This window comes from Chinchilla lanigera, unplaced genomic scaffold (assembly GCF_000276665.1).
Source record: "Chinchilla lanigera isolate Chin_1 unplaced genomic scaffold, ChiLan1.0 scaffold00062, whole genome shotgun sequence".
NCBI classification, from domain to species: domain Eukaryota; kingdom Metazoa; phylum Chordata; class Mammalia; order Rodentia; family Chinchillidae; genus Chinchilla; species Chinchilla lanigera.
Window position 1 is genome coordinate 13514065 of NW_004955463.1, and position 10648 is coordinate 13524712.

At 56.4% G+C, this 10648-nt stretch overlaps 1 protein-coding gene across 1 annotated transcript in view; it reads left to right on the plus strand.

Moving 5' to 3' along the window:
• The window catches only part of Adgra2 (adhesion G protein-coupled receptor A2), a gene marked incomplete at its 5' end in the record, with an annotated part of 35742 nt that continues 25094 nt past the window's right edge, over positions 1–10648 (plus strand). The window contains 1 exon segment of the mRNA XM_005398475.2: positions 1–172. Within this exon segment, the coding sequence (XP_005398532.2) occupies positions 1–172 (172 nt within the window).

Below are 10648 nucleotides of genomic sequence, written 5' to 3' on the forward strand. Positions count from 1 at the left end.
CGCCCGGCTGCCCCGTGCCCATCCGCAGCTGCAAGTGCTCGGGGGAGCGGCCCAAGGGGCTCGGCGGCGGCGGCGGCGCCCCCAACCCGGCGCGCAGGAGGGTGGTGTGCGGCAGCGGGGACCTCCCGGAGCCTCCGGAGCCCGGCCTCCTCCCGAACGGCACCGTCACGCTGTGAGTACCCTGCCGGCCGGCGAGGACCGGGGCACGCGGGTGCGGGGTGTGGGCAGAGGGCAAGGGCAACCCTGTTAGTCCAGCGACCGAGGGCAGGCCCGAGAGCAGAGGCTTGGAGAAGAGAGCAAAGACTGGGGTTCGGGAGCCTGGAGGGAGGGAGGGGGTGCGGGTAGGTGCGCCCCAGCGCGTGGCACCTCACCTGCGCAGGTGAGGCGGCTGCGCGCCCGGGTCTCCAGCCCAGCCCCCGCGTGCAGGTAGTGGGGACCTAAGCGGGGTGGGAGCGGGGAAGGCTCTGGAAGGATCGACGCCGGGGTTCTCGCCGCCGCGGACTCGTTCAGATCCGCGCTGAGGTGTCCCCCGCATTTAGTCGGCAGGCACGACTCCTCGCTCGATGGGGCAACCCGTCCGCCACTTGAGCCTTCCCACCCGCTTCCCCTGTGTGTGCCCGGCAGCTGCGACGCTGAGCTCGGAAAAGCCTGCACTTGGAAGGCGGGCGCTTCTAGCCTGAACGAGACCCCAGCGTCCGGGTTGCTCTTGGGCCCTGTCCCACTGTGCGCGTTTGTGCGGTGAACTTGCGCCGGGTCAGGCTTCCCCTTCCCAGCAAAAACAGCTTTGGCTGTTTCTCGACTACTCCAAGATTGCGAGTAAATCAATCCGTCTGAGCAGAGGCGTGCGTCCCAGCAGCCTCCTTCCGCGATTCCCACAGCGGCCAGGGTCTCGATCCCGCCTCGCTTTGCCCCCCTCGCCGCCCCCACCGCTTCCTCCACAGGGTCTCAGTCCCGGCAACTGAAGGAGTCTTCGCGACCCTTCCCTGCCACGGCGCTTTCCTGCGCTGGCCACGTCCTCAGGACTCCACGCACCCCGCGGAGTTGAGGGTCGGGGCCCTAGCCGTGGCCCCTTGCTTTCCTGTCCTGGTCTAGCTGAGAAGCCAGCCGCTTCCCGTTCCCTGTCCTCTTGACGCCAGTGGCAACCTTTTCTCCACCGCCCCTTGCCCAGAGTTGGGGCTGGCTCCTCTATTCGATTGTGTCCAGAACAATACAGTAAGGCCTCTGGTTGGGTGAGTTCAGAGGGTGCCTGCTTCCTGACAGGACGCAACTGGTCAGCCTGTGACGCTGGCCTGGCTCTGTGTGTGTGTGTGTGTGTGTGTGTGTGTGTGTGTGTGTGTGTGGTGTGTGTGTGCCCGCGCGCCTGGAGGTGGAGGTGGGGTGCCAGTCCTCATCCAGCTCCCTGCAGCCCGGCTGTGGCTGAGTGGTCTCTGAGAGTCCATTGGGTAAGGTCCCGCAGGCCTGGGCCTTCCCCTGCCCACTCCTGGAGGGGAAGTGCTGGCTGTGTGGAAGAGCAGGGCTCCTGTCCCCGCATAGGTTCACAGATGTGGGACACAGTCTCTGTGAGTGTAGGCAGGATTGCTTAGGAGACCCTAACATAGCCAAGGCAGAGGGAAGGGGGAAAATAGAGGGGTGGTTTTGCCGTACATCTTAGAATGATTTGGCAACTAATACTTTCCAGCCATGGCTAATTCCCATCGACGCCACTCCCAGGGGAGAGTGGGGCCGACCACTCTGGGTGAGAATATATTGTAACAGGGTAGAAGCAGATGTGACCCCACCCCACCTTCGTCCCATCCCCTCCCTAGAGGAAGCGCCCCCCTCCTTGCAGACCACTGACCTAGCTGGCTTAAAAAAACCTTCCAAAGGTAGATGCCTTCCAGGACAGGGAAGTTGGACAGGACAGGACAGGACAATGCACAGGACAGGACAGAGAAGCCACGGAACCCTTCAGCTTGCAGTGGGACCAAATACCCGGCCCGACATGTTTCTTAGCTTCACATAATTTTGATCCCTATGTGCCTCCCAGCTGGTTCCCAAGGGAAAGGAACCCAGGGCTGTCTTTCTGCAGAAGCTCAGCAAGGAGTCTGTGTTCTTAGGCCTCAGTCCCACACATCCACTGTACCCTTAGATAGTCTTTTTTTGTTGTTCTTTTTGAGACAGGGTCTCAGTATGCAGTTTAGGCTGGCCTTGAGCTCACTTTGTAGCCCAGGCTGGCCTTGAACTTGCAACGATCCTCCTGCCTCAGCCTCCCAAGTGCTGGGATTACAGGCGTGCACCCCCACGCCCTGCTACCCTAAGGTAGTCTTGAGGGAAGAGGAGGAAAGGGGCCAGGCAGCAAGGAGTAGGTTAAAGGCTAGAAGCGGGGAAGCTTACTGTCACCCACACCAACGCCACACAACTTTTCACCTTTGACCTTGTCACCTGGTACAAACCACCAGTACTGGAGCCAATTGCTTTTTTTTTTTTTTTTTGAGACAGGGTCTCACTATGCTGTTCAGGCTGGTCTTGAGCTCGTTTTGTAGCCCAGGCTGGTCACTAACTTGCAACGATCCTCCTGCCTCATCCTCCTGAGTGCTGGGCTTACAGGCGTGCACCACCACGCCTGGCAGCTAATTGCTTTTTAGGTGTGGTTGCACCCTCTGTCCCCAACATTTCCTCTATTTCCCTCCAGAATACACCTCCAGGTTCCAGTCACACGAGTCCCTTGAGTCCCTTGAGGACTCAGGATGCCACCTGGGGAAGCCTGGCAGACGCTGAGTGGTGGAGCTCAAAGCACCACCTAAAACCCCAGCCTGCAGCCTCCGTCCGCAGCCCCAGGGCCAGGAGCATCTGCACAGCTCAGCAGCCTCCTGTTTACCTCAGCAGACACCCTTCCTCCACTGCGTTATCTCAACTTCTGCCTTCTGTTTTTGTAGACTCCATGCCCCCTCGTCCCAACCTTTGCTTTTTTTCTTTTTTCCTCTTGTGGACTTTCGTTCTCAGTTTTGCAGGGAAGCAGAGCTCTCAGCTTCCTTCCTGATCCGTGCCCCTACCCCACCCCCAGTCTTGGCCCAGCCCACGGGCAGCTGTGGGCAGGGGCCCCCAGAGGAGGGGAAAGGTCCCAGGGTGGGCGGCTGGTGACCAGAAACTGAAAGTAGTTGGTGTGGATGGGGCCCGCTGTGAGCCCCTACTCTGGGCAGCAGCTGAGGGCCTGCCCAGTTTCTTGGCTCTGCAAGTTCAAGCAAGGGGTAAGGGGCCTGAGAATAAGGGATTCCACGACCACACTTCATAAATAAGCCCAGAAGCAGAGCTGAGAGGACCTCCCGGTACATCTGAGCAACCCCTCAGAGGACATCAGCCATTCCTTGCAGGGTCTGGAAAGGGTCTCAGAGATAAGCAAGCAAGTCCAGCTCCCCCATCTTATAGCTGAGCAAGTTGTGGTCAGAGAGGGATGGCGCCTTGCCATAGTCACACAGCAGCCTTATCTGGGTGGATCCCTTAGTGTTCCTGTCAGGTGAGGGCCTGTGGTTTACCTGACTGGACTTGACACCCACTGGACACACATGCATATGCATGCACGCACACAGACAAATGAACACACGCGCACACACACACACTTTTTTTTTTTTTTAAGTCTTTTCCCAGCAGGACCAGAGCCCTTTTGACCTGGGAACATTCCATGCTGGGTGAGAAGGGGCAGACAAGGGACAGACAGGTCGCTCTGTATTTTCCCAGAACGGGCAAACCCGGAATCTACTCGGTCTCCCAGGTGGGCAGAAGGGGCTGTGGTCACATGTGACCAGCACTGTCTGGGTGCCTTGGTGGAGTTTGGGGGTCATGCGGGGAGGTGGGGAGAGGGTGGGAAGCCCCTTCCCAGCCTCTGGGGAAAGCTTCCCCCTCAGGGATGGAGGTCTGAAGCAGAGACCTCCCTTCAGACCTCCAGCTCTTGGCTGGGACTCAGTTGCTGCAGCCTCAGGGATCCAGCTAGGGGAGCTTGGGGCTCTGCAGCCTAGGGGATCCAGTCAAGGAAGCTTGGGGCGCTGCACTCTGAGCGCCAGGCGCCCAGCCTGAGGGCAGTGGAAAGAGAGGGCCGGGCCGGAGGGGCGGGCCGACGTCCCCCACCCCCTTCCCTTCCACCCTCTTTCCCCCATATGGTTCTCATAAGGTCTGGGCGCAGAGACAGCAGCCAGAGGAAGTGGCTATGTACAGAGAGCTTTTGTGAGCAGAGGAGGGGGAGGGGGAGAGAGGGAAGAGAAAGAAGGGACGAGGGAAGGGGCTGGAGACTTAGGAGGCCGGGACGGGGAGCACCCAGACTCTTGCTTCCCCTCCCAGAGGTGGGGCCAGCTGCGGCACCCCTGGGTGGGCTCCTGGACCCCCGCCCAAGCGCATCTGAACTGAGGGCCCTGGAGGAATCCAAGTGCCTCCCTGACTTTGCCTGCTCCTTTGGGAACCCCCACCTCTAAGGCCCCACTGGTGGGGAAGGTTAGGGCCCCGGGGCTAAGACAGAGCACCGGGCCGAGAACAGAGCCAGAAGCTGAACAGAGACTGCACACATTGAGCCCACGATGCGCTGTGCCTTTCGGCCCCGCATGTGCCCAGGACCCCAGGACCCAGCCTGTGCTGCACCCCAAGGAATTCCCTCCTGTGAGCGACTGTGGATCGCCCCTCTGAGACTGGGAGGGGAACCCCAACCCCCAGCTGGGGGAGTCTGAGATATCCCCTCCAAGGCCCAGGCAAAGCACTGTAACTTGAACCTAACCGTAGATTGACCCTTAAATTTGGGGTCATGTTTTTAAAGAAAGAGAGTGTTTCTAAGTTTATCCCACACGGGAGTCATTGGGATAAGAACTCTTTTCTGCTGTGGAAAAAGTTGCAGCCACTTCTGAGCTGGCCCAGGTCTTTCCAGTCCGTGGAGGAGGGTGACTGGCTGCTTACTTCACCAGAGCCCAGAGAGGGGAGGCAGGTTCTGGGATGTCACACAGCCTGGCCCCTGAGCCCAGCCCTCCTGAGGTTCAGGCTGCCACTAGGAGGGGAGCTGAGAGGAGAAGAGGGAAATGGCCCTGGGCTAAGGGACCAGAAGGAAACTCCGGTGACCACTAGGAAGGGCTGCTCAGAGGGGCTGTTTATTTTCATTCCCCCAGCCCAGCCGCTGTGTTCTATTTAGAGCTCAGACACTAACAGGACAAGCTGCCTCCTCCCCTTCCTCCCTCCGTGAGGGGCCCCCATCCTTCCCAAACTCCAGAACATTCCTTTGCTTTTAGGACTGGGCTGTGGAGAGGGGAGGGCGAGGAGGGAAGTCAGCAGAGAAGCTGAGTGAGCTGGCTCTCAGGGCAGCCTCCCGCTCGGCTGCTCTCCCAGCCTTTGCTTCCATTTTCCCCTGGGAGCCAAGCAGGCCTGGATGGGGAGGAGTGGCTGGAAGACGGATGGGGCCAGGTGAGGGCAGGGGAGCCCATCTGTCAAGGAGGAGCAGGCAGGCAGGAGAGCAGCCTGAACCTGGGACAAGATGTCGCCCAGCTGGGAGGGGAGGGGGAGGCTGGGACACTTCTCAGGCCTCTGGGGTGCTTTCCACCCTGGGTCACAGGTAACAGGGGTCCAGAACTGAGGAAGGAAGAGGCCCCAAAATTACTCCTTTCCTTCACTCGAGGTGGGCTGCTTTAGAGAAAATCAGCAGAGAAAAGGAGATCAGAATACCGTTTATGACTGACAGAAGCTTCACTGGGAGACCTGGCGGAGAAGTTCTATGACAATGGGTTTAGTCCACTCTGCATCCTTGGTGCACCCCACCCTGGGAGGGACAGGGTGCCACAGCACCCAGCTTAGCACACAGCCGACCAGACACTTCCGCCCACACGGACGCACGGGGATGTTGTGCCTGGGACAAGAAGGCCAGGTCCGCAAATCCCTCTTCCCCACATGGATGCCTGAGTCAGGGGAAGGGGGCTTCCCGTGGCAACAGCCTAGCAAGGCCGTGTGAGCGCCCCCAGCCCCTGCACAGTACTCAAAATGAGACTGAGGCAGGAGGCTGAGACTGATGGTCTCTACAGTGTGCGAGCAGCTGCTGGCTCCCTCTCATGCACCCTCTCGAACTGTCTTAGGGTGGATGTGACCCCCAAGGGGGCCGTGTCACCGAGGACTGTGCTGCAGAGCCCCGCAAGCCTGGGAAAGGATGGGCGCTCTGTCCAGGAGGGGGCAGGAATTGGAGGCAGAGGGGACCTCTGCCCCTCCCTGCCCAGCTCTCCTCTACGGAGGAGAGATAGTCATGAGACTAATTTATATGCAGGCATAAAAGACTCACAATAGATTTATCTTTCAGGTCCATTTTTATTTTGTTTTAACTTTATTTTATTTTTGTAGGGCAGGGGGTTGAACACAGGGCCTCCTGCATACTAAGCATGCACTCTACACCACATTCCCAGCTTCGTTTATATTTCAAGGGAGACCTGCTTTCTTCACCCCAAAGCTTAGCTCCCACTGGGAGGACTTCCAGCTTGCAGGGAGGAAGTATATAAGGTGGACTGGGAGTAATGTCCCAGCTTCTACAAACCAGGTGGACACACACACACAGAGACCCACACATGCGTGAACATCCCACCCTGCTGGATATGGCTCCCTCCACCTTCTAGGAATGGAAGTGTGTTGTTCTTCTGCAGTACCAATGCATTACACAGGGTTGCATGGGATGAGTATTTAGGTAGGTTTGAAGAGTGAGTGAGTGAGTGAATGTGTGGATGGTTTCAGCACACTATTCCTTGTGCTCAAGCTGGGGTGCTAGGATCCCAGAATCCCCATCTAGGCACCTTCCTCATCTCCCACAGATTATAGCATCTTTTTTGTTTTTTTGGTACCAGGAATCAAACTCACAACCTCGTGCTTGCCAGGCAGGCACTGTGCTGCTGAGCTACATCCCCGGCCCAGACCATAACATCTTTCTTAAGCTTCTGCTTCCAGATTTGGTCCCAAAACTTCAAGCTCCCTCAAAGTTAGCACTTTCCACCCAAGCCCCAATTTTTGGTTCTGCTGGTTCACAACCAAGATATGAAACTCTTATAGAGAGGGTAGGTGAGAGAAAAAAGACAAGACCTTCAAGAAAATTGTAGATTAGTAACTGGACCTGGTGATGCACACAGCTGTAATCCCAGCTCTTCAGAGGCTGAGGCAGAAGAAGGATGGGAAGTTCAAGGTAGGCAATTTAGCGAGCCCCTGTCTCTAAATAAATAAATGGCTGGGGATGAAGCTCGGCACTCCCTTCTTGTTCAATCCCCAGAACCACCACCACCAAAAAAGAAAAAGAAAAATGGTTAAATGAGAGGAGACAAGCAAGAGTTACTGGGAGCCTGTTTCCTTTCTTGGCTGTGGTCTCTGCCTCCATCCCCTCCCCGGATGGCCCAGCTTCCAGCCAGGATTCAGGGGCAGTCTGAGGGCACAGCCCTCGAAGGCCTGGGGAAGGAAACCCCGCCTGTTCTCCTAGAAGCAGCAGGTGTGCAGGGCTGACTGGCTGGGCATCCAGCCAAGGAAGGGATGACGTGAAGTTGAGGAGGGACCAGACACCTTGCGTGTTCTCACCAACACCGTGTGCCCTGCAGCCAGACAAAATGGTCAGGAAAGAAGGTCCTGCAGAGAAGCCAGGCCTCAGGGCTGCCTTGAGCACAAGGGTACGCGTGCCAGCGGGGCCTGCGGGCAACGGGCCTTACTCTTTGGAGGACTAGTTATGGATTGGTCAGTACTGAAATTACCCACATCCTTCATTGCACATAATAATTAGTGCTTAAGGACAAAGCATGGCATTTGATAGTCAGATAACTAAGCATTTGTGAATTGCCACTTTGCAGCATTTGTGTGTGTGTGTTTGCAGCACTAGGGAGGGAACCCATGGCCTTGGGCATGGTAGGCAAGTGCTCAACCATTGAGCTCTACCCTCAGCCCTGCATTTATATGTCCAATGCAATGATTATTATTTTTTTAGGTTTCAGGTTTCTTTGTGAGCCATGGAAATCCTTGAAGGCCCTGGGCCCAGTGCCTTTAGGATGGGCTGGGAGCTCTAGTTCCTCAATGGTTCTGGTTGGGTTATGGGCCTCAGGCCTTTTGGATATCAGCAAGCGTCCACCTCTTATCTCCCTAGGACACTGCCCAGCCACTAGCAGCAGAATGGGGGGACCAGGCCTTCCCAGACTCCAGGCATCAGCTGATGGTCTGGCCCTGCTGAGGCGCTGGGCCTGGACTCCCAGAGCAGGCTGATCCTCAGAGCCCAGGGAAGCAGTCACTTCCTCTGTTTGGTTTGGGGAGGAGGCTGGCTGTGTGACTCCTCCTGAACGTGTGAGAACCGTGCAGAGCTGGCGCGTGCTGGCCCGCCCCACAGAGCAGTGCCCACGTGACCCCGTGGGGTTGCCTTTGATGTCAGGGTGCAGGATCTGGTGAGTTCCTGTGGCTGCCCAGACGTCTCCATAGACGCCAGCCACTCGCTCTGTTGGCCTCCAGTCTCATTAGTGGTGACTCTGCTTGCTCTCTTCCCTGATGGAACCCCAGCCGGGAGAGAGTTCTGGAATAGCCTCAACGTGTGCCCTCCGTTTGGCCAGAGTTCAGTCTCTGGAGTAGAGAACAGGCGACCCCAAGGACTGGGCCTCCTTCCCCTAGAAAGCTTGAGGTTGCGTCAGGAAGAGGGAGGGAAGCTGCTGGAGGTGCCCTGGGGGCCTGTGGGGTTCGTGGTTAGAAAGGGACCGCCAGGCTGGCTCCCTGGGAGGGGGTTGGGCCAGAGGATGGAGAGCCTGAGGAGCTGTTTGCTGGGGATAAAGAGGGCCCCAGCTGGGCTGGCACCGTGTCCTGGACAGCTGGATAGAGCTGTGGGCCCAGAGCTCCCTCCTCCCTGCCCAGCTGTGGCCTCGAGGCCTGTTTTCCTCCCCCGAGGCAGCCTGGAACGGTGGGAACGTTTTTTTTCCCATTGCATGAAGTTGTGTGGGGCATGTGTTCAGCTATCCCACTACAGCCCTGGACTAACTGCCCGCTTCCCACCTGCCTGTGAATGCCCCAGGCCCTGGGGCCAGAGTGTTGCTCAGTGGTAGAGCACTACCTAGTAGGTGCAAGGCTCTGGGTTCTATCCCCAGCAACACAAAAAGTAAAAAATGAGCACCAAGTGGTGGTGCACCCTGTAATCCCAGCACTCTGGGAGGCTGAGGCGGGAAGATCACAAGTTTAAGTCCAGCCTGAGCAATTTAGCAATTTAATGAGACCTTGTCCCAAAAATTAAAAATAAAATAAGGAATGAAGCTCAGCATGAAGGTCCCAGTTTTGATTTCCCCGCACCACCACCACCACAACAACAACAAATCCCCAGACCTGTGCACTTGCAAACAGAACCAGCAAACTCTCTCCAGATGATCTGGGATTCAATTAGCTCCCGAGTGTGTGGACATCTGAACTGCCTGCCTGAAGTCATCCTGGAGCTAGCAATGTGGCTCGAAAGAAGCCTGCTGGAGGAGCAGCCGTGGCAGCCGAGGGTCAAGGCTGGGTGCGCTGCAGCGAGGAGAGCTGCGCATGGCGCTTGGGGGCTGGAGACTGCTGAACAAGGCAAGCCGGGCAAGGGGCACTGCCCCGCCCGCCTGCTGTCTGCTCGGAGGGGTGGCCGCAAGAGACTGGGTCAGGGTAGGTGGGATGCGGGTGGCAGCACCCCTCAGGGATAACCCTTCCAGGCCAGACTCATCTGGCCTCCCCAGGCTGCTCCTGGGTCTTTTACTCTGCCTCCCAACCCCGCAGAGTGTGTGGCTGGTCTTTTCTGAATGAAGATGTGCTGGTCTAGTGAAATACAGTGCAGACTGGATTTACACGCAGGAAACTATCTCAGAGTGTGTGTGTGTGTCTCTCTCTCTGTATGTGTGTCTGTTTATCTGTCTATATGTATTTTTTCTGTACCAGGGATTGAACCCAAGGCCTTCACACCAAGCTACATCCTTAGCCCTTTTTTTCAAATTTTTAATTTTGAGACAAGGTCTCATTAAGCTCCTAAGTTGCCCTGGCTGGGCTCGAATTTGAGATCCTCCTGCCTCAGCCTCCCAGGATGCTAGGGTTTCAGTTGTGTGCCTAGTGTCAGTAATAATTTTGTATAAGGCTAAGGGTGTAGAGTGCTTGGGTTTAGTCCCCAGCACCACACATACTTACCGACATGAATTGTATATTGATTATGTATTGAAGTGATAGTACTTTGGATACACTGGATTTGATAAAATACATTGCTAGAATTAATTTTTAAACTTTTTAAAAATGTGGCTACTAGAAGATGTAAAATGACACATGCAGCTCACAAATTTCTGTGAGTTCTGAGTTAAGCATTTGGGGGCATGTGGGAGGGGCTAGGGTCAGTGGCTGAGGATCTGGAAAATGTGGGGGCCCCTTAACACCTTCCCTGGGTCCCTCTGGATAAGGTCCTCAAATTGGGATCCCAGTTTTTCATTTTAGAGACCTGGGAGTGGGAGAACTGTTTAGTGTTCTGTTGGCTAGGTTTTCCTTTGTGGTACTAGGGATTGACTCAGGACCTGTTAGGCAAATACTATGCTGAGCAACATCCCTGCTTCTTTTTATTTTATCTTGACACAGGCCTTGCTAAATTGCCTATCCTGGCTTTGAATTTGCGATCCTTTGGCCTCAGCCTCCCAAGTAGCTGGGATTACAGGCATTCATG